Source organism: Oxyura jamaicensis, chromosome 2 (assembly GCF_011077185.1).
Source record: "Oxyura jamaicensis isolate SHBP4307 breed ruddy duck chromosome 2, BPBGC_Ojam_1.0, whole genome shotgun sequence".
In the NCBI taxonomy this organism is placed as follows: Eukaryota; Metazoa; Chordata; class Aves; order Anseriformes; family Anatidae; genus Oxyura; species Oxyura jamaicensis.
This window is the reverse complement of record NC_048894.1, coordinates 15,517,895-15,541,534: the sequence shown is the minus strand read 5'-3', so window position 1 is coordinate 15,541,534 and position 23,640 is coordinate 15,517,895. Positions and strand designations below refer to the sequence as shown.

Here is a 23,640-nt window from a genome sequence, read left to right as displayed (position 1 = left end):
TCCCTTCCCTTCCCTTCCCTTCCCTTCCCTTCCCTTTCCTTCCCTTCCCTTCCCTTCGCTTCCCATTTTCATTAAACTGAAAAGCTGAAAGCTGTAACATACAGTAGAAAAAAAAGGAGATGCTCTTTTACATATTGCTAACCCCTGTTCGACAAGCTATTACCAAGTCAAGGAGTTCAGCAAGGTTAAAACTGTACTGTCTTTCTTTATATCTGAGTGAATACATTCAGGAAAAGTTTTTACAAGAAGTAAGGGCAATCTAGTGGCAAGGGTTTTACTGTTTCACAGGGTTTGGAATAACCTCGCCAGTGTGTTCTGGCAGGGCAGCTCTTGTTTACTCACAAGTATTTCCCCTGAACAATTCATTTCTGCCTTGCTCTCTTACTGGCTTGGCTTCCACTTTAAAGCTACTATCATCTTATATACAGCTTACAATTCTGACTAAAATCTATGAGAGCTTTTTGTAAAGTCTTGTTGCTGTAAGCTACCACTTTTATTTTCAGTTTTTCCAACCAGAAGCCTAAAAGTAGAAGAATTAAGTAGTTGGGAGGACTTCCCATTTTTGCATATAGTTTGGAAGAAAAGAGAAAAAATATCAAGTGAGTAAACAATCTCAGAAGAATTGCTAGAACGGGAAACATTGTGTTGCTGCAGGAAATGTTTGAGATATTTTAATGGGCTTATACTTCTGAGGGACATGATTGCATTTGATAAGCAGGAATATTGCTTCTGTGAAGTATCTGGAACTCAGTATTCACCAGGTTAAATGGGATTTTCTAGAGCCATAGCCAGAGTCAGAACTATAGTAGTGCAGATACTTGGTAAATTTGAAGTGCTTATTTGTTTATGTCATTGTCACAATGTTGTCATGTCATCAGATTTGCTTCATGCACCTGGTTACATCGCTTGTGTAATGGAAAATTTTATCTATAGTAAAGTATAGGCCTCCTGGCCATGGATCTTAAACAGCAACACCTTCAAAACTTAATGTTTACTGTTTTTCCTTATTTATAAAGGATGTAACCTGACAGTGGATTATTTGGATAACTCTCTGTTAGCTGATCAGTGGCCAGCATGTGACAGTTTTATAATTGGAAGCAGTGAGCAAAGATAATTACAAGTGTAGTGGAAGCAGCAGAAGGCTGTGCCTTCCTCCGAGGAAGGGGCAAACATGGCAGGCTTTGCTGCTTCTGCTCCAGTGGAGAGCTGAGCACTGATCCTGCACCTTCTCCTCCATCCCCCTCTCCTCCCCGTCCCCGCTTTCCTCATTCCGCTGTACACTTGTTCTGGCGCCAGCCAAGGGTTAGTAGGCAGCAGTGGTGAACGTGTATCACCTGCTTTCACATCTGATGCCCCAAAGAGATGCAGTATGGATAAATGCTTCCCGTGTTTTGTTTTTCTTCTCATCAGTCTACAAAGCACCCAGAGCTAGTCTGTTAAAATTTCATATTGCCGTGGACACAGCTGACAAATGGCCATTCTAGAAGACCATTACCAGACTGTGAAAGACCACCAATTTACCTGTGATTCCTATTTTCCAAACAACCTTTCAGGAGTCCCATTAATTGCTTCATTTCTCTAGTATGAAGAGAGTGGACTTCTGTCCAAAGCACGGTAAATGTTTGATGTAGAGCTCTGTTAGTGGCTACTTACAGACCTTAAGGATGATGTTTCTTCTTTCAGTCCTAAAAGAAATGCAGAGGATTATGGTCTGAATGCTGAGGTTAACTCTTAACAAACAGAAAACAGCAGTTACGTACAGCGCATTAAACAATATATCACACATCAGAGGCACAAAAATACAGATTTAACAGTACTGGAAGAGGTAAAAACATTTGAATCTGAGAAAATGAAGGTGGAAGTATCACAGAAGGTACTTTAGAGAAGAGTTGTGATTTCTCAGCTAGTTCTAAAGAAGATTCTGCAGTGTACCTCTTGAGGATATCCCAGATTTAAAATAAATAAATAAAGTGTAGGAGGAACGGCAATAAGAGAAAGCTGAATAAAGAATTACAAATATAAGACAGTAAGGCAACACATGTGGAAATGCTACCTAGCAGAAAGCTCAAAGAACTGAAAGCAGCTTATAGCTGTAACCAGGAAAACAGAAAGACTCATTACAAATTTGGTAAAAGAAATGTGAGCTTCCATGCCAGGGAAGCAGCACATTGAATTTTAAAGACTGGAGCAGAAATATTTTTGACAGCTTGAATACATGCAGTAATATTTAGTATTACTATGTATGTAGTCCAGCATCTGCAGTAGCTGTTTGCATGCTGAGATCCTTTAACTTGCATAATCTCAAGTCAAACAGCAGTAACTCATTCTCTGCAAGCTTAAGTAAATCCTGACACAGTTCCCCAGACTCGGTGAAGCTGGATCATTAAAGCGCAGTGAGTCAGCCACAATCTTCTAGAGCATCATCTTCAACGTACGTAGTGAAACAGAGCTCGGAAGATGTGTGAACTAGCAAAAGACAGCTTGCAAATGGGGGAACAGGGGTCTAATCATGGTAAATCGGAGTGGAGACCTCGCTGCAGAGACTTGGAGAAGGCTGAAAGGAGAACGCACGGAGGTGGATCTGAGCAGGATCTGCTGAGAGGTGAAAACTGCAGCTTAAACAAATGCTTACCCCAAGAGAAGGGCAGAATTAGAGTACTTGGAAGCAATTTAGATCTTCTTGTTTCAATGTGTCTTTGGTTAGTGTCTGTATCATGTAAAGTAGGACAGGGTACAGAACAGGGGGCTTGAACATTTGGGCAGCACACCTCAGAGCAGAGTCCTCAAACTCCCTCAACCAGCAAACTCTCGCAGCTAAACGTTCTCAAAACCATTGCTCATAAATCAGGGCAGGAACACCACCCTGCCTTCCTATCCATCCCCCCTTCTCCAGCAGAGCTCTCGGCCCCCAGCAGGCTCTTGGGGAGCAGTCTTGGGCAGGTCCCTGCTCAGCTGGTGGCCACCGCAGCCCAGCCGGGTGGGCCGAGGATCCCCGCCACAGCCTCCCGCAGGGGAAGTGAACGCGCATCAGCTGCTGTGTGCTGGCTGCCCGCGCACAGGCTGTTTCCCCGGGGTACATGAAATGCTCTGCTAATGAGTTTATGAAAATACTCGCCAGTTACCAAAGGTCTGCAGCTGCATCCAAATGGTGGTAGGGTATCTCTCTGCAAAGTTAGCTCCGCTTAAAAAGGAGCTGCTGCTGTTTTAAAGAGACAATTGGTTGGAAGAGAAAAAAAATCTCCAATTGCTCTGTTTCATGTTGGCAATCAAGCAGCTCCAAGTTCTAAATCACATGCAATTTTTGTCTTTAAAAATACACATTCATAGATTTATAAACTTTGTAAAAAAATTAAATTGAGCATATATATTTCACATACACAGTCCCTATATTTACCTGCCTTTCTTTGCTTTTGTCTCTTCTTAAGTTATAATGAAAAAGCTATATTAAAAGTAATTTGATTAAAATTTAAAAGCACTTGACAATAAAGGCTCCCAAAAGGTGAAATATAACAAAAATAAGTACAGAACTTCAATGCAAACAGTGAAGAAGTGTGATGTTGTGTACTTGGGAAATCTCAATATTTATTTTAATTTAGTTTTTTGCATTTATTTTGGGAATTAATTGTGACTGAGAGTGCCTTTGTTGTCACTGAGCCATCTTCTCTTGAGCAATCCTGTGGCACCATTACATAAAGGAATCCAAGGCCAACAGTAAGCACTGGAAGCATGTAAATGGAAAAATCAAGTCACCTGATTAAACTTCAAACAGGCTTTTTATATGCTTTAATGTTTCTCTATTCTGTGTGACATATTCTTGGTTGGTGGGCTTGGGGTTTTTCTTGTTTTTTTTTGCTTTCACAAATTGAATTAGCATACATCTTGGAACTTCTTACTCATATAGCATGTCAGTACAAGCTTCATCTGAAGCTAGGAGAAGGGGCAAATACTTTTTATCTTTTTACTGTACCAGATTTATTCAGAAGATACACATGGTTCAGTTTTAACCTGACTTCTAATTTGTTTCTTTTTCATGCATAACACATACCACCTTCAGTCTCTTAAAATTATGATTGATTATTTTCAGTTTTGTATTGCATTTTCTCTGTTACAATGTGAAAACACAAGGTTTTTTCCAATATGCTGTTCTGTGCAATAATTCTATTTTTTTTCTTACAGAGACATGTGACGCAGTCCAGCGGTAATCGAAAATTCAAGTGCACTGAATGTGGAAAAGCATTTAAATATAAACATCATCTAAAGGAGCACCTACGAATCCACAGTGGTAAATAAATCAAGAAATTGAATTATGTACTAATGTTACCATTCCTACTTTTTATAACTTTGATGAGATATCAGCCTTGTAAGTCTAAGTTTAAAATACGGGTGTTTCTTTTTTCTTCCTCTGAGATTCTGCACCTACTGACTGCAGCCTTCAGCGGTGTGCAGAAAATAAGTAGGATAACTCAAGAGGATTTACAGTTGCAGCTTGAGCTCTGACACTTAAGGAAAACTTCACTTGTGACTGAAGAAATGGGGGCATCCTTCCAGTCCTTTTCACTGGTCTGGTTTTTCTCAATGTTTGCAGACCACGCTGCATGTTATGAGCCTTGCTAGAAAATTTTAGTTGATAACAGTCAGGATATAACAACTGTGCTTCCTCCTGTGGCTGTGATTTTCATCATTCCACAATAGTGATATTAAAATAGCCTTAAGACACAGGTCTGAAATTATGATACACTGTCACAACAGTTTCAATTTGAAATAAATTAACATGTAGTATCGTATATTAATATTTATTATATAGTAAGTATACCATGGTCACTCAGAAGAGCTTCTTATTTTCTCTCTTTAACCCAAATGTACCCACTAACAGTAAGTCTGAAAACAGGGTGTTAGGCCATCTTTTCCCTTCTTATTGGTTGCTCAGCCATGATAATAGCAATTAAGAGCACCTTACTCAGAAGTCTTCCCTCAGCAAACATCAAATTCATTTCATTTCCAGAGTACTGGCATCTGTGTCTATGCATGGGAAAGCTTCTGCCAACGCAGTTTTCATTCTGAAGAAAGCCAGCTGTTCTGGCTCTTTCCTTTTCCCCTGTAACACAGATCCCCTGAAAAGTCAACTCCGTGGGTGTAACGATTGCATATCTGTATGCATCTTCCTGACCATTTAACCTGATACTCATCTCTGAAGGCACACAGACATTGGTCTTATGCATGGTTCTGGTTTCCCTTTACCTAAATGTTACTTGTTTATATTCAGCTGGTGAGCATTACAGGAAGATATAGGTATTTTGTATTTGTAATTGCTTCAGTAAAATGCAGCTCCTTGTTTAATTATGATTTACATTTATGCCAGTTGTATTTTTCTTTGGTTAAACATATTCTGCTTTTTTTTTCCATTCTGAAGTGTTTAACGCTGCTTCTGACATTAGTAATATTACTGCTGGAATGGAGTTTAATGAAATCTGCAAGTATCGTGTAGACTCATTCATGTGATATGTAGGCAGTTACTGGGAAATACCAGAATGTATCGTGATCATGTGGGTGCCATCCTATGTCTACTATTGGACCACAATTAAATTTATCAGAGATCCTAGAGGTGACATAACTGCTTTTGGTGTTAATTCACTGTAAAGGATTTTTTTCTCTAGGACTCTTTGAGAGCTAATTTTGATGCATTCTTTTCTGTTCACTGTGCTTGATAAAGTTACACGGTAGCCTGATGAAACATTGCATGCACCTTTTTTCTTCTTTTTTTTTCTGATCTTCAGGAGAGAAGCCATATGAGTGCCCAAACTGCAAGAAACGTTTTTCCCATTCTGGTTCATACAGCTCACACATAAGCAGTAAGAAGTGTATTGGTTTGATGCCCGTGAATGGTCGAGCTCGGTCAGGGCTCAAGACGTCTCAGTGCTCCTCCCCTTCCCTTTCTGCATCACCCGGTAGCCCAGCAAGACCACAGATACGACAAAAGATAGAAAATAAACCCTTGCAAGAGCAACTTCCTGTTAACCAAATTAAAACTGAACCTGTGGATTATGAATTCAAGCCCATAGTGGTTGCTTCAGGAATTAATTGTTCGACCCCTTTGCAGAATGGGGTTTTTAGTGGTGGTAGCCCATTGCAGGCAACCAGTTCTCCTCAGGGTGTGGTGCAAGCTGTTGTTCTACCAACAGTAGGTCTGGTGTCTCCCATAAGCATCAACTTAAGTGACATTCAAAATGTACTTAAAGTGGCAGTGGATGGTAATGTAATAAGGCAAGTATTGGAAAACAATCATGCTAGTCTTGCATCCAAAGAACAAGAAACAATCAGCAATGCATCTATACAACAAGCTGGCCATTCCCTCATTTCAGCTATCAGTCTTCCTTTGGTTGACCAAGACGGGACAACCAAAATTATCATCAACTACAGCTTGGAGCAGCCAAGCCAACTTCAGGTTGTTCCACAAAATCTAAAAAAAGAACACTCTGTTCCTGCAAACAGTTGCAAAAATGAAAAATTACCAGAAGATCTTACAGTGAAGTCTGAGAAAGATAAGAACTTTGAAGGAGAGACCAATGATAGCACTTGTCTTCTTTGTGATGACTGTCCAGGAGATCTTAATGCACTTCAAGAATTAAAGCACTATGAAACGAAAAATCCTCCTCAGCTTCCTCAATCCAGTGAAACAGAAGCTGAGAAGTCTGACTCCCCTGTCCCATCAGAAACTGGGGAGAACAACTTGTCTCCTGGTCAGCCACCTTTAAAGAACCTTTTATCGCTCCTAAAAGCATATTATGCATTAAATGCACAACCAAGCGCAGAAGAGCTTTCAAAAATAGCCGATTCAGTAAACCTACCACTGGATGTGGTAAAAAAGTGGTTTGAAAAAATGCAAGCTGGACAAATTTCTGTGCAGTCTTCTGGACCATCTTCTCCCGAACAAGCTAAAGAAAGCAGCCCCACAGATAACGATGATCAAGCAGCAACTACAAAAGTGAGTGAACCCCAGAACAGCACAAGTAATTCAGAAAATCCGGTCAACACAACAAAATCTCAGACTTTATCAGGGGGATCAACTCTGAATGGTTCACGCAGTAGCACGCCGTCCCCATCACCACTAAACCTTTCTTCATCACGAAATTCACAGGGTTATACGTACACGGCAGAGGGTGTACAAGAAGAGCCACAAATTGAACCTCTTGACCTTTCGCTACCAAAGCAACATGGAGAACTAATGGAAAGATCTACCATAACTAGTGTTTACCAGAACAGTGTTTATTCTGTCCAAGAAGAACCTTTGAACTTAACTTGTGCAAAAAAAGAACCACAAAAGGACACCAGTATTACAGACTCTGATCCTATTGTAAATGTAATCCCACCAAGTGCCAATCCCATAAATATTGCTATACCTACAGTCACTGCCCAGTTACCTACAATCGTTGCCATTGCTGACCAGAACAGTGTTCCATGCTTGAGAGCTCTCGCTGCCAATAAGCAAACCATTTTGATTCCCCAGGTGGCTTATACATACTCTACTACAGTTAGTCCTGCAGTTCAGGAAACACCACCAAAACAGACCCAAGCCAATGGAAGTCAGGTACTGAAGTCTCTGTGTTCCTGTGCACTGTATATGATGTGTTCATTCCGTATCCATACTAAACTAATAGAAAATTGTTAAATTAAATAAAGTTTAAACACAAACTGTCCTGTTTATTCGGTTTGACTGTTAACAGGTAATAGACATCACCATTAGCACCTTTGCAAAGCTAGTCAGCTCAGTCAGCTGGAGTCTAGACTGACAGCTGCAGTCTAGTTCTGTGTCATGTTCACTAAATAGTGCCGTTCAGAAGTGTCTTCTTGAACATTAGTGCTCAGGGTTTTAAAGATGGTTTAGTTCTCCTAATCAAAAACCGAAGTAAAGCCATGACTTAGAATTCTTATCTCCTTTTTCCCCACATCCAGAAAATAAACCATTTGTAAGTTCTCGCTTTTCTTTTCACTCTACTGTGCTTTCTTAGCTTGCAGAGTAGCTGAATTCATCCTACACAATAATGGCACTTTAAACAAAATTCAGAAGCATTTTCAATTGGAAGCAGGGTAGGTATTATCTTCATCCACCGCTGCTGTACCCTGATCGGTTCCTCCCTGGGTACCTCTAGGTGTGATCTAACCAGGGTCGGTCGGGCTGAGAGATACCAATGTATATGGAGGTAGGGACAGAGCAGAACTGAACTGACTTACGTAAAGACTTAGCATTTCTAATTAAATCTTAGAAATAGGCTGTTCAGCATTTTATGCAGGCTTCTGTATAGCCAGAGAGGGAGCCATGAAGATTGACAGGACTGCTTACATGTTAGAGTTTAGGAGACAGACCAAATATGAGATAGCTAATACATACATTTTAATATTCAGATTTGATAATATATGACAAAAATTAATTACGTGTGTTGTGATACTATCAGTAGAAGATACTATGCTACAGGTGAGCTTTAACACTTGGAATGCTTAGGAATAGGCTACAATTACAATATATGGAAAGCTTTTTGTTAATGAAACATTTGAAATCCCCCATATCTTGTTTTAACTAGGATTTTTGGTAAATTTATGAGGAAAAGGGTGGTCGATTATGTAAATTCAAATGATAAATAGCTTTTTGTGATAACTTTGCCAAAAAATCTTCCATAAAACCTGCGAAGTAGCAAAATGTGGGGGGCAAACATTCATTCAAAAATGCAGTTAGGTATCTAATGGGCTCTTTTACCTTCCTAACACTTCTTAAGGTATTTTACAGCTCTATAATCCTTTCCTTCCTAACAATGCACGTCTTTTAGGGGCCTTAAAATGTGATGAGCCAGTGTAGCTTAGTCCTGGCCAACGGTCAGGTTTGGATATGATTACAGTCAGTCGCCCTGAGAATTCTGCATCTGGATGATGGCAAGGACTGCAGAGCAAATAGGTGCAGTGAAAGATTTTTTTTGACAGTTTAAGTCTAAACAATTTTGTGTGGCCATTTACTGAATGGAATGAAAATAACTGTAGCTTCAGCTTACGTTTTATAAATTGCGTGCTGCATCAGTGCATTTTTTTATTGAACTCAACCTTTTTTTGTAATTTTTCTTAAGGATGAAAGGCAAGACACTAGCTCAGAAGGAGTATCGAATGTAGAAGATCAAAATGATTCTGATTCAACACCCCCAAAGAAAAAGATGAGAAAGACAGAAAATGGGATGTATGCATGTGATTTATGTGACAAAATATTCCAGAAGAGCAGTTCATTATTGAGACATAAGTATGAACACACAGGTACGTACTAGGAAATGGAGTTTCAGATCATTATTTTATTGCTCATGGGTAACTGATAAACTCAACTGGAATTCAGTTCACAGAAAATGTTGTAAGAGAAATTTTATAGTCCTTATTACCATCTGTGCCCAGACTTCTTTAGAAGCCCATGTTTTGTATATTTGTTTGACAGAATTGTAGTTCTATGTTTCTTAAATTTGTAAGATCTAAACCCTGAATAGAAAAATAGGGATTTTCTTCCATCTGGCTCATGAACAATCATCTGCACACCACAATCTGTAATCAAAGATTTATTTTGTCTAATTTACTTTGTCTGGTTTTAAATTAAGAAATAATATATATACATATATTATTTGCTTATTTATTAAAAAAGGACCATATATATGTATGACCCTTCACAAGAAAGCCAGGCTATGAAGGATTCTCAAAGTGAGCCAAATCTGTAATTACTTGAAGTTAATAGACATTCATGATATGTAGAATCTAACCCCAAAGGAAAACCCTTGTGGCTTTCATTTTTATTTCTAATTTTTCATAATTGTCCCTTTTAGCTCCACTTCTGCTATCCTTAGTCTTTTTTTTTCTTTTTTTTTTTTTTTTGAGTAAGTGTTGCTCTCTTATTTCAGTGATGTCTTCAAAAATCTCTTTTCTTACTGGTTAAGTGCCTACATTGTCTTTCTGCATATTAAGTTTTTAGTTCATCATACTTAAATACAGAATTAAAAAGATAAAATGCTTCCCTATGGCTTTAACATTTGATCAAGTTTCCCAAGTTGTCTTTGTTAAGATATCTTCTATTTTCATACCTTCCCTGCTCTGAGACTCTTTAACTTCTCCCTTTCATAACACAATTTTGCTTTCTGTTCTGCTTTTAAATTAAATGTTGTGTTCAGAAATGCTGCTTATTTGACATAATTTGACAGGGAGCGTGACCAGAAAACTGCTGTCTCATTGTCTGTATTTTTTTATGTCTGGGTGAAGGCTCTGCAAAGTTGTTTTGCCTAACAGCTTTGAGTGTTGAAATCAAAAGAACATAACTAGGTCCATGCTGCCTTTAAAAGAGTCTCTAAAAACAGCAGCAGAAAGGCAAGTAGTGGAGAGGCAAGTAGAAAGCTGGAAAGAAGAGCAGAAAGAGAACTAAGTCAAAGAAAGCAGATTTTTTTCTAGCTGATATACTGGAAGCAAGTTTGTATGTAAGACACCCATCTGTGCCAGAGAATATTTTAGGATGGTTTTGCTTTTACGTATGACATGCTACAAAGGACTTGTGCACAAAAGGTAACTCAAAAGCTTAGTTGATTCAAAATTTTCATCAATGTAGAAGTGTTAAAATGGTTTTGAGTCTGAATAACATTTATTGCAAGAAAAATTCCTATAAATTCTCATTTATTTATATTCAATTTTTGTGCTCAAAATTGCATCTGAGAATATCTTCTTATGTTAGTTTTCATAGAATCATAGAATATCCCAAGTTCGAATGGTCCCATAAGGATCATCGAGTCCAACTCCTGGCACCACACAGGTCTACCCAAAAACTCAGACCATGTGACTAAGTGCACGGTCCAAACGCTTCTTAAACTCCAACAGGCTCAGTGCTGTGACTGCTTGCCTGGGGAGCCTGTTCTAGTGTGTGACCACCCTCTCAGTGAAGAACCTCTCCCTGATGTCTACCCTAAACCTCCCCTGCCTCAGCCTGATGCTGTTCCCGCAGGTCCTATCACTGGTGACTAAAGAGAATCGATCAGTGCCTGCCCCTCCACTCAGTTTCACATCCTTTCTGTACTGTGGTGCCCAGAACTGCACACAGTACTTGAAGTGCGGCCGCACCAGCGCAGAGTAGAGCAGGACAATCACTTCCCTCGACCAACTAGCGAAGCCGTGCTTGATGCACCCCAGGATACGGTTGGCCCTCCTGGCTGCCAGGGCACACTGCTGGCTCATATTCAACTTGCTGTCAACCACGAACCCTGATCCCTCTCTGCGGGGCTGCTTTCCAGCGTCTTGTCGCCCAGTCTGTACATATATCCAGGGTTGCCCCATCCCAGGTGCAGGACCCAGCACTTGCTCTTGTTAAACTTCATGCGGTTGTGATCGCCCCACTCTCCAACCTGTCCAGATCTCTCTGCAAGGCCTTTCCACCCTCATCTGAGTCCACAACTCCTCCAAGTTTAGTGTCATCGGCAAATTTGCTCAAAACATCTTATAGTTCCAAATCCAAATCGTTTATAAAAACAGTGAAGAGGACTGGCCCTAAAATAGAGCCTTGGGGGACCCCACTGGTGACAGTCCACCAGCCTGATGTGGCCCCATTTATCACAACCCTTTGAGCCTTGCCCGTCAGCCAATTGCTCACCCATCGGATGATGTTTTTGTTTAGCTGTATGCTGGACATCTTGTCCAGTAGGATCCTATGGGAAACTGTGTCAAAAGCTTTACTAACATCCCAAAAGATCACATCAGCCAGTTTCCTTTGATCAACTAGATGGATGATCTTATCATAAAGGGAAATCAAATTTGTTAAACAGGACCTACTCCTCATGAACCATGTTGGCTGGGATCAATGACTGCATTGTCCCCGCCGTGCACTTCAATAACTTCAAGGATCATCTTCTCCATAATTTTGCCAGGCACTGACGTGAGACTGACAGGCCTGTAATTGCTAGGGTCTTCTTTCTTGCCCTTCTTGAAAACTGGCACAACATTTGCCAGCTTCCAGTCTACTGCAACCTCTCCAGATTCCCAAGACCGTTGAAAAATAATTGAGGGAGGTACCGCGATGACGTCAGCCAGCTGTCTAAGCACCCTGGGATGATCCCACACAGGTTCAGGGTCAGTTGGGAGTTTATCATTCCTGCCGTCACGATCCTACAGCTAAGGGCACCCTGGGTCCCGAAGCCCATCATCAGTGTTGAAGACAGAGGCAAAGAAGACATTAAATGTCTCTGCTTCTCCTGTGTCGTTGTCTGTGAGGTGACCTTCCCCATCAAGCAGCGCACCTATGTTTTCTTTGGTCCTCCTTTTTCTGTTCACCTATCTAAAAAATACTTTTTATTGTCTCCCACAGACATGGCCAGCTTCAACTCTAGTTGGGCTTTGGCCACACAAATTTTCTCCCTACAAATGCAAACAGTGTCCCTGTATTCCTTCCACGTTGCCTGACCCTGCTTCCAGCAGCCGTACATTTTATTTTTCTGCCTAAGCTCCAGTAGGAGATCCCTGGTCAGCCAGGCTGGCCTTCTGCCCCACCTGCTTGACTTACGATACTTTGGAATTGCCTGATCCTGTGCTTTTAGGAGGCAGTGCTTAAAGACTGACCAGCACTGATGGACACCAATGCCTTCGAAAGAAGTTTCCCAGGGGACCTTGCTAACTAGTTCCCTGAGCAGCCTGAAGTCTGCTTTCCCCATATCCAGGGCTGAAGTTTTGGTAGCAGTTTTCCTTCTTTCACCAAAAATTTTAAACTCAACCACTTTATGGTCACTATGACCGAGATGGCCACCAATTGCCACATCCCCCACAAGACCCTCTCTGTTCTCCAGGAACAGATCTATGTGGGCACCTTTCCAAGCTGGCTCCCTTAGCACCTGCACCAAGAAGTTACCATCTAGGTGCTTTATGAACCTCCTGGACTTGCTCGTCGGCCGTGTGGTGATCCCAGTTGACGTCGTCTGGCAAGTTGAAGTCCCCTGTAAGGACAAGGGGAGTTGATCTCGAGGCATTTCTTAGTTCTGCAAAGAATAGTTCATCAGTGTCGTCATCCTTGCCAGGTGATCTGTAATAGACTCCCACAATGACATCCCCGTTATTTGCTCGTCCCTTAATCTTTACCCAGAGGCTCTCAACTTTGCCATCGCCAACTTGGAAGTCCACACAGCCCAGCCCCTGCTTCACATACATCGCCACCCCCCCACCTCGCCTACCCTGCCTGTCCCTCCTGAAGAGCCTGTAACCGTCTATTGCGACACACCAGCCACAGGACTCATCCCACCAGGTTTTGCTTATCCTGATGATATCGTAGCTGTGGGACTGGGCCAAGACTTCTAGCTCATCCATTTTATTCCTCATACTGTGTATTCCCCATTTGTGTAGAAGCACTTCAAATGCGCCTCCCTGCACACAGCGCCTTGTGGAGCAGACCGAAGGACCTCACTGGCACACAGTCCCTCTGATTCTAGTGCGTCATCCATTAGCTCATCACTGGCAGGCCTGGTTTTATCCCTTGCCCCCTTCAACTCTAGTTTAAAGCCCTATCTATCAGCCCTGCTAACTCTTGAGCAAAAATCCTTTTCCCGCTCTGAGAGAGGCACATCCCATCTGGTGCCAGCGGGCCCGGAGTCGCATAGACCTTCCTATGATCAACAGACCCAAAGTTCTGCCGGTTGCATCAGTCCCGAAGCCATGTATTAATATGACGAGTCTGCTTGTCAACATCGATCCCCTCTGTCAGAAGGACAGAGGCAAACACAACCTGTGCCCCTGATCCTTTAACTAGTCGCCCCAAAGCCCTAACGTCCCTTTTGATCGCTCTCGGACTTCTCCTTGCTACTTCATCATTACCAGCCTGAAAAACCAGTAGTGGGTAGCAGTCGGTGGGCCATCCCAGGTGCGTGACTTTCCTAGCAATGTCTCTCACCTGAGCGCCAGGGAGGCAACAGACTTCCCTGTGGGTTGGGTCCAGATGGTATTTTGGGCCCTCTGTCCCTTTCAGAAGGGAGTCCCCCATGACAATAACCCTTCTTTCTTCCTTGACAGAAGATGTAGCAATGTAAGGGGTCGGTTGCCTTGCCTTAGGCACCCTCTCCAACTGGGACAGGCTTTCGTCTACATCGTTGTTTTGACTGCCATGTTCCAGAGCCTCATACCTGTTATATAAGGGTAGATGGGAAGGTGAGGTGGGCAGGGACAGGGCTCGCCTACGACCCCAAGCAGGAATCTGCTTCCATTCCCCCCCTTGGCCTAGGGTCCAACATACCCTTATACTCTTATCGTTTGGTCTCATGCAAGAAACCCAGGCTGATAATACTAGGAGCAGAATGTCTTGTTAAATAAAGTTATTAATCATTGGTAATACATTCCCCAACAGCATTTTATAATGAGTGCATCAGTACCTTTTTTTAAAATGTTAAATACAAAATGCCCAATTGTTGGTGCTTTATTTTCTAGGTAAAAGACCTCATGAGTGTGGAATCTGTAAAAAAGCATTCAAACACAAACACCATTTGATCGAACACATGCGACTGCATTCTGGGGAAAAACCCTACCAATGTGACAAATGTGGAAAGCGTTTTTCACACTCGGGGTCTTACTCTCAACACATGAATCATCGCTACTCCTATTGCAAAAGAGAGGCAGAAGAGCGTGATAGCACAGAGCAGGAAGAGACGGGACAGGAGGTCCTAAATATTGAGCATGTTGGTGCCAGGGCATCTCCGTCACAGATCGACTCAGATGAGAGAGAGAGTCTAACCAGGGAAGAAGAGGAAGACAGTGAAAAAGAGGAAGAGGAGGAGGAAGAAAAAGAGATAGAAGGACTTCAGGAAGAAAAAGAATGTAGAAAACTACAAGAAGTAGAGGATGAAGAAGAAGAAGAGAAAACTGAAGGTAACAAGAATGATGAAGTTGTAAATGAAGCAAGCAATGCAGAAACAGAAGTTATACAGAATAATGGGCAGGTGTCAGAAGAAAAAACAAATAAAGCTTAAATGATAGTTTTTTCTATAAGGAAAAAAATGGTAATGAAGTTCATTCTATATTATACATGCTTTTCATGGAAACGCAGTAGCCTGCATACTGTGATTTCTGTTCACTACTGTGTAAAAAAATATATATATAAAAAAAGAAAAGAAAAAAAAAAAAAAAGAAATCCAGGTGTGCCTGAACCTCAAACTTAGTAATTTTTCACACAGTTTTCAAAGTTAGGAACAAGTTTGTAACATGAAGCAGATTAGAAAAATACAGTGACTCTGGAAGCAAAGATTTAACAGGTTGTAGGAAACCTGATTTATTAGACAAGCATCTGGCATTGTTTGTTTTATCAGTATTAATTTTCATTCTTGAGTTGATTAATTTTTAAGCTGTACAATTGGGAGAGATTTTTATGATTTTTTTTTTTTTATTATGGCAAAACATTTCCTAAATCCGCTTCAGTATTTTATTATGTTTTTAAAATGTGAGAACTTCTGCACTACAGAATTCCCTTTTGCAGAAACTATAATGCAGTTGCAAACAGTGCTTGGCTACCTTTGTAAATTCAACCTAGAAGGTAGCGGTTTATAACATTAGATGTTGTAGTAGAGCATATTATCATTTAAAGTGTATTGTTAGCCTTAAGAAAGCAGATGATAGAAGAACTGAAGTTTCTTACTCATGTGGTTAAAAATGTAGTTGAAAAGATTGTTGTTGAGTTCTGATTGCAGGGACTAACAGTGTTGATACTGGTAAGGACAGCAAAGTCGTCAAAATCAGTGTTTGTAATTGTGTTTTGAGTATGTAGTAACAATATGAAGGATATGATATGAAGCTTTGTATCTCCTTTGGCCTTATGCAAGACCTGTGTGCTGTAAGTGCCATTTATCAGTATTACGAAGGCTCTAACCAGCCTTTATCCAATGTGTGGCCTACAATAACTAGCATTTGTTGATTTGTATCAAACTTCTAATCTAATCATGGGGAAAAAACACTTAACCATCAGAGAAGTAAGAACACTGGTATATTTCATTATTTAATTATTTGGTGGTATTTTGGGTTAATACCTGACTTGCAGAATTTCTCTACAATAATTACAAGGGAAATTTTCTAATCTGCTTTATTGCTTTATTGGTTTACTTTAATTTCAGACACATACATGACATGTTATCTGGCTCATAAGTATTTTCAAATGTTAGTTATTATGGACCCCATTTATTAACAATGTTAGCTGATTTTTACCTATCAGTATTATTTTATTTCTTTTAGTTTATAGATCTGTGCAACATTTTGTACTGTATGTCTTCAAACCTGGCAGTATTAATACCCTTCTTACTGACATATGTACCTTTTTAGTTTTAGAAAACTTTTATATTTATGTGTCTTATTTTTATATTTCTTTATTTATTACACAGTGTAGTGTATAATACTGTAGTTTGTATTAATACAATAATATATTTTAGTATGAAAATTTGGAAAGTTGATAAGATTTAAAGTAGAGATGCAATCGGTTCTCTTGCATTGAGATTTGATTTAACAGTGTTATGTTAACATTTATACTTGCCTTGGACTGTAGAACAGATGAATTAAAATGGGAATGTATTAATTTTACAATTGCAATCAATTCATTTTACCTTTACCCAGTTTTTAATATAAAGCTCTTAAATTTTGAAATTCACTGTGTGACTAATAGCATGATGCTCTGCAGTTTTATTAAGAGATTAGCCTAACCATAAAACTCTCATTTCCTTAGTAAGCCAAATTAGAATAATCTTATAAACAGTGTTGGGAACAATGTTTAACATTTTTGTGCCAATTTGTTCCTGTATTCATGTATGTATGTTACGAATCTGAAACTTCATTTTTAAGTTCCTTGTTACATCATGGTCATTTTCTAGTTTTTTACCAGACTCCCCATCTCACAATAAAATGCGTCAACAAGTCTGACTTACTGTCATTATTCTGGTAATTTTAAATAATTGTTTTAAATTATTTCTGCGACATTACTCAACACAGTTCTTGCTTCAGCATAGATATTGGTTTCAACTGTATGTAAGGAGCGTATAAGTGAAAGAAATGTTTGACTGTGTGAACGTAAAGGGATCGCTACATTAATTCGTTGATTCTTCAAATGTTAGTAGAACAACTAAGTTTTCAAAACAAATCACGCATTTTTGTGTTTTTGTGAGTTTTTCCTCCTTGATCTATATAATATACATTTTAAGGCTCTATTTAAATAAGAATGCTTTTAAAGAATGTGAGTCTTTGACTGTTTTCTTGATTTAGCAATAATCCAGTGAAAAAGTTGATGTATGTTTTTCTGTTGAGTTTTTAAAGATACGGCACCAACATCACAGATGTAGGTAACTTCAGTAATGTAAGGATGAATTGAAGTAACGAAGTACATTACTTCCTTCAGTAATGTAAGTGTGAAGGTTTGAAAGCTGTATTACATACTCATTGTTGCAATATTTTGCAGTTCAAGCAAAGTTTAGAGTGTTATTTAAACAAATTTCTGCTCTTTAATGATCCCTAAATAGGGATGTCAGTTGTTAATTTTTTTTACACAATAATCATATAAGTTAATTTATATTCACATATCTAAGCTTTGAAAAATTTTCAATCTTGTTACCTCAGTATTGATATATATAAAAGGTTTATCCAGTATATTAAGTGTGGTGTTTTTTTGTATTTTTCTGTACAGTATATGAAATATTGCACTTTGTCCTAACTCAGTAGTGTATCATTGAGATAATTGTAAGAAAGCTGTTTGGAAAACAATTGCCACTCATATTGTATCAATAATGTTGCCTTGTAATTATTATTAAAACAGAAATTGATTGGGTAGCTCAGGATTTCCTACAGGTGAAACTGGCTCAGCTGTAGGTAAAGAAATGTACCTTTTTAAACCTATATTAAGATAGAGATTTTCAGTTATTTCATAATTCAGGAACATCTTACTTGTCTGTAGCAATAAAACCAGTGAGACGTTTGTTGAAAATGGGGTGGAAAGATTATTTGTGCTGTCCTTAGCGGTAGAATGAAGAATTTGAATACATTTCAGGTTGCTCACAGAAGTGAAAGTTACGTGTGAAAGGCCAGTAACTTCGGTTTCAAGAACCTTAAATAAAGCAAGAGAAAACTGTGCTTGGACTGAGAACAAAGTCCAAGCAGTTTTGATTCAGGAAACGTCATCGCTTTGGAGGCAAAAATTTATATTCATTACTTAGGCTGTGAACCCATTATTAACATTTTTATCTTCAAAATGGATTGGCTTATTGAATTTTGCATCTGTTACACTGAGAGATGCCTCTGATGTTTGTAACCTTGTAACTTCATTCATTATCCATTTGGAAAACAAAAACTGTGATGCGTCTTCATTTAGCAGGGTAAACTCAGCGGGAACATAGAGGTGCGTAGGAGACATGGACTTTATTCCTCGCCCCGTCGGTGAGATGCCTGCAGTGCAGATAGCTGGGTAATGCAGAGGCAGCCCAGCGAGTGGTGAAGGAGTCCATCAAGGCACCAGAAGCAGTCTAGCTGGAGGCACATGGACGCATGTAAGTTAATAGCAAAACAGTTTCAAGGAGAGTAAGTCTCACACATGAGAAAACATGAAAGCAAGAGCCTTTGTTTTCTGTTCTTTAAATATAAAGAGTGGGAAAGAGAAGTGAAATCTGAATATCACTGTAATAAAATTAATTGTCCTATGACCTCTTCCTTGGTCAGAAGACAAACAGTCATACATCCATTACATCCGTGTGCCCAGACTGCTGTCTGTGCCTGCTTTCTCGTCATGCTCACCACGTGTGGCTCATCTCAGTTATGCAACAGGAGACAGGACAGTCACCGGTGTGGGTAGACAAAAAAAAGGTGTCCTTTGAATGCAGTATAGGACACAGCACTGACCTGAAACTGATCTGGGTTTGGTTCTGCTGCTGATCCATCTTATTAATCCAGAATATAATATTGCTATGATTCAAAAACACAGGTACAGTTGCAAAGTTGTTACAATAGTGTGTCTTCTCCGTCTTCTAGTAACTTGAGAACAGGAAAAATATTGTAGAATAACTGTAGGAAGAAAGCTAGAGAAGTATTTATTAGATTTCATGCACTAGGATGGGGAATGCCCTGAGATCCTCAGAAAGCAGGAGCAAAAAAAAAAAGGCACTTAATGCTACAGAGAAAAGTAGGTTTGTGCAAAAGAAGTAGCTGCTTTCTCTCCTTTCAGTAGCATTCATATGGCATCCCAGTGGTGGTGTTTGCTCAGATCCTCCACAGTCACATCTGTCTACTTGTGGGTTATCTGGAGTAGATTATCCATATGTGTAATTAGTAATACAGCAATGCTAAACAATGTTTTATGTATGGGCTTGAAAGCTTTTTGAAAATGACATTGAATTACAAATAATCAGTTGAATTAATGCATATCAAAAAAATCAAGAAATGTCATTAGTTTGTCTGAGCTCAGAGCACCCATGCGCCCATGTAGGTGCTTTAAATTTTAGTCTGAGAAGAATGGACCATGGTGTCTGCCCACAATGCAACATAGTTATCCTAAAAAACAGTGGTCTTCAGACAGACTGAGTAAAAGTGGCTTCAGCTGGCAACTGAGTGTTGTGGTCACATCCTCAGGTACAGTACTTCTAATGCAATTTTCAGAGGTAATCCCACGTCTGTGCAAACTGGGCTTGGTGCTGATGCTGGCACTGGCGAAGTATGCTGAGGACAGTGGTGGCCACAGCACAGAGCAGCCACTTGAAAGCAAAGCCATTTCCAAGAGCAAAAACACAGCACCACTAACAGCACGGGTTTGGCCACTGCAGAGTACTGCATTAGGGGCTTTTAGCATCAAAGCAATAAAGATCAGGCATCCACACTCAAAACCAGCATAGAAGTCTGGAGTGTAGAAATGGCCATAGTGGAAATGCTTCCTAAGCGTACGGAAGGCTATTAGAGGTTAAGAATGATCTGAAGATGAGAAAAGTCCATTTTGCTCATGGAGACAGTAGTGAGCATAGCAGATGGCTTTGGAGCAGTGAAGGAGGAGAAAGAAAAGTGCTTAATATGTGCTGACCTGAGCACTTCCTGGAAGTGTGTTCTTTCTAATTTATTCACTAACAGTTTATGTCTGCACACAACTCTTTTTTTGGGTGGAGGTTTTGTTGTGAGTGTTTTGCAATTCATACTCTGGTACTTACATAACAATTTTTTTTTTCTTCCCTTTACAGAATAGCTTGTTTGATTGTCACTATAAAAATCTCTGAATTTCATAAAGAAAATTCATTATTAGAATATCTATCTTCTGAGGCTGTATTTTGTCATCTATTCTTTGTGTTTTTCTTGGGGAATTGTTCTAATAATATTCACACGGTTTGATTTTCACAGAGCAAATGAATACAAAAAGGTTATGATGATGAAGCTGACTTTTAAATGTGAACAAATATTTACATCTTCTGTTTTATCCCTCTGCCCTTTCATGATGTCTGGTCACTAATCTGCCACACAGTCTTCTTAACTGTGTTTACTACACCTCCCATACATGTTGTATATGTGTTGTCTCTAGGGGATGCAATATATTATGATATATTTCATTGTTTCACCAAAAAGATCTGCTCTTCTTTTACACTGTGATTAGAAAATAAGCTGATAGCTGGAATCATACAAGCAATGTGCTGATGTAAGGTGCACTTTGATGGCAAGGTTTGGTCCTAATAGTGTGCTGAATGTGAATATCAAGTAGTGTTCCTCCACAAGTAGGTGAAGTTCTCCAAGGCCGTGCCCCTACACTTGCAGATCTCCCAAGAGGTCTTAAAAATGAGGACAATGGGACATAAAATAAATGTATTAAGAATGCCATTTTGGTCTTTCCCTTTCTGTTGTGTCTTAAATTCTGATTCTGATTTTAGATTTCAACCTTTCTGTAATGGGGACTGGCCTTGGTTTTTGCTCATCTTGTGTAAACCAGGACTTGTGCTGTGATCACAAACTTTGCATCACATGTTAATTCAGGAATTAAGGGAATAAATGAGTTAAAGTCTTAGCAAAATGAAATGCATCTACACTGACTTTGTGTCATTTCTCATGTATTTCTGTTCTTCTTTTACCTGGAAAGGCTACTCACTTTTACCACACCACGGGCCCTAGGACAGGACACAGGTCTGACGGCACTGTGAATGGCTGTGTTCTGTTCTGGTCTCCTCAGGTTCTCTCTCTAGGCCAAGTCCTGCTGAAGGATACCACCAAAACCCATGAATCCGGTGAAACTTCCCGCATGTAGCTGGTGAAGCACTTCCCTTAGTTTTAATTACGTGTATGTTATTGCAAAGATTTTAGTATTTTGATCATTCGGTGTGCAAGAATGAAATGTGTTGGACCAAATTGTTGAAGCAAAGTGTTCACTGGACAATTATGCAAAATTCTGAAAATTAAAATGGCTCCAAACAGCTTTGTAAGTCCATGTCTCTATATACAAAAATGGTACCTAGCTTTTTGTTTTATCCCTCTCAATCAAATTAGCACAAAACACAGAGACAGCAGGCCTTGATTCCTCTCGCTGAGGCTGTGCTGTCACTGTTCCCCTCCGCAGCAGGAGCTGAACAGCTGTCTCACTTGTACGTGCTTCATTTTGAGTCCATGTGAGCAGTAAGCAGCGGAGCGAGGGGGAGGAAGGTTTAACCTCTTCGATGGTTGGAGCTGGTGGTGCTGCCAGCAGCACCCTCACTCACTGCTGCAGCTGCTGGCTGGGGAGTGCTTGGAGTGGTCATGGTTACGGCCTGACCAGGTCAAACGATCGCAGCTGTGGCTGCAGAGATAACAGGGGTTTCAATCAAGACAGGCTCACTGAGTTGACCTCAAGTCAGCTTTTTTCCTCATTGAGACAGCTCCAAAGAATTCCTTTGGTAGGAGCCAGCAGCCATGCATTGGGGGAGGTGCCAGCCTGCATCACCTGAGGCCACCTCAGCCTGTAAATCACAAAGTCTTGAAATGAGTGGCTGGTGTGCCCCAAAATATGGCATTGTGTTTAGATTTATTTATTTATTGGTCTTTTTATCAGGTTTCTTTGTATTGGCATTATGGTCTCCAAGACGATCTAATGTGGCAAGTGCTCTTACACAAGCTTAGGGAGAAGCCCTCCATAAACCAAGGAGCAAGGAATCTAGCATTTGTCCCTGTGAAGAGTCTTACCACAATTTCTGTATCTTTTCCAACACTGGCTATGAGGCCAGTTTTCCTGGCCTAGGGGAAAACAGCTTATAAATTAATTGATGAATGGTAGTATAGCTTGCACAATGTTACTCAGGCATGGTTGGGAACTGAACTGGGTATCTAACATGGCCAAGCCACCTGCTTTCTACTTTGCCATGCAGGTTTTTTCCTGTAGGAATACAACAAGTGGATCATTTCTGTGATTTTCAGTGGCTCACCCTTTAGGAACTACACCACTTGACAAGCTTATCCTGTTACACTGCAGCCAAGAATCCTATTCTTCAGCTCAAGCAGCAGAGACACACAGTCTGCACACAGTAAGAGACTGATTCAGGGCCATCAGGGGCCAAAAAAGTGCTGGTGGAACATTTGGCTAGATGGTCGGTTGGCACTAGCAGTTTATTTCCAGAACTGTTTTCAGAAAACATCAATCTTTGTCCTCTCTTGCTCCCTGCATGGGCTAATGTGGGGATTGCTGCTAGAAGCAAAGTGGCAAGTGTGTTGTCAGTCTGGAGGTGAGTTCACGTTCTACCAGTGACTCTTAGGGAGGAAAAAGAATAATTGTGTTGCTGATTCTCTACATGCTCCTGCTGGCCCCAAATACCATCTTGTTCCTCGTGGTTTCTTCCTGAAGGTGACATGTCAGGGACTCATTGTCTGGGTCCGGGTGGCTCCCCAGCAGGGCTTCCAGCTGCAGACCCCAGGTGAGGAGAGCAGTAGTAAAAAAAAAACAACTACGCATGAATAACAATTACTGATGTAATTAAAACTATTGTAGGATCTGCATTTTCACAGACTCACGGACTGCTTTAGGTTGGAAGGGACCTCTGGAAGTCACCTTGTCCAAGCCCCTGCTCAAGCCCCCTTTTCTCCTTTGCACTTAGAATATTCTGCTGTTTTAATGATAAAGAAAACAAAGCTTAATTCCTACTTTGAAGTACTGTATTAGAGCATTCCAGCCAGTTCCTAACTGTAGCCCTGCCGTCTCTGCTTAAGAACAGCAGTGCAGCTTTGCTCTCTCACATTTACTTCAGTGAAATCTGAATCTGTTCAGCTCACTGTATCTGAAACTAATTGAAAATAGCTGGAGAGTCTGATGCCAAAAAAAAAAAAAAAAAAAAAAAAAAAAAAAAAAAAAAAAGCTATATATTTCATGACCAGAACCATGTATAGGTCAAAGATCATCTATGTTCCTGATTTTTAAACAGTATATTGAAAAGCACTGTCCAAACCCGTCCTCTGCTCCTCCTGCTACCAATGTTTCTATCCAGCTGCCTCTCTGTTTTGTCCTGTAGGCCCAGTCCACCCAGCCATGTGTGCCCTTTGTCACCGCTGCAGATAAATAAGATTATACATGTGGAGCAGCTATGCTCCAATGAGTATCTCTACTACTGGAAAAGAAACCACTTGACACCTCCAGAACAGGAGGCAGCCTGACTTTATTGTCACAGCAGA

General features: G+C 40.2%; 1 protein-coding gene across 3 annotated transcripts in view; it reads left to right on the top strand.

The window, feature by feature from the left end:
- The window catches only part of ZEB1 (zinc finger E-box binding homeobox 1), a 126,186-nt gene extending 109,263 nt beyond the window's left edge, over window positions 1–16,923 (top strand). For all 3 annotated transcript variants that reach the window (XM_035316358.1, XM_035316356.1, XM_035316357.1), the window contains 4 exons: window positions 4,177–4,282; window positions 5,775–7,585; window positions 9,111–9,291; window positions 14,455–16,923. In XM_035316358.1, coding sequence (XP_035172249.1) covers window positions 4,177–4,282; window positions 5,775–7,585; window positions 9,111–9,291; window positions 14,455–14,993 — 2,637 coding nt within the window. In that variant the 3' untranslated portion in view covers window positions 14,994–16,923. The remainder of the gene's footprint in view (window positions 1–4,176; window positions 4,283–5,774; window positions 7,586–9,110; window positions 9,292–14,454) is intronic.
- Window positions 16,924–23,640: the final 6,717 nt, after the last annotated feature.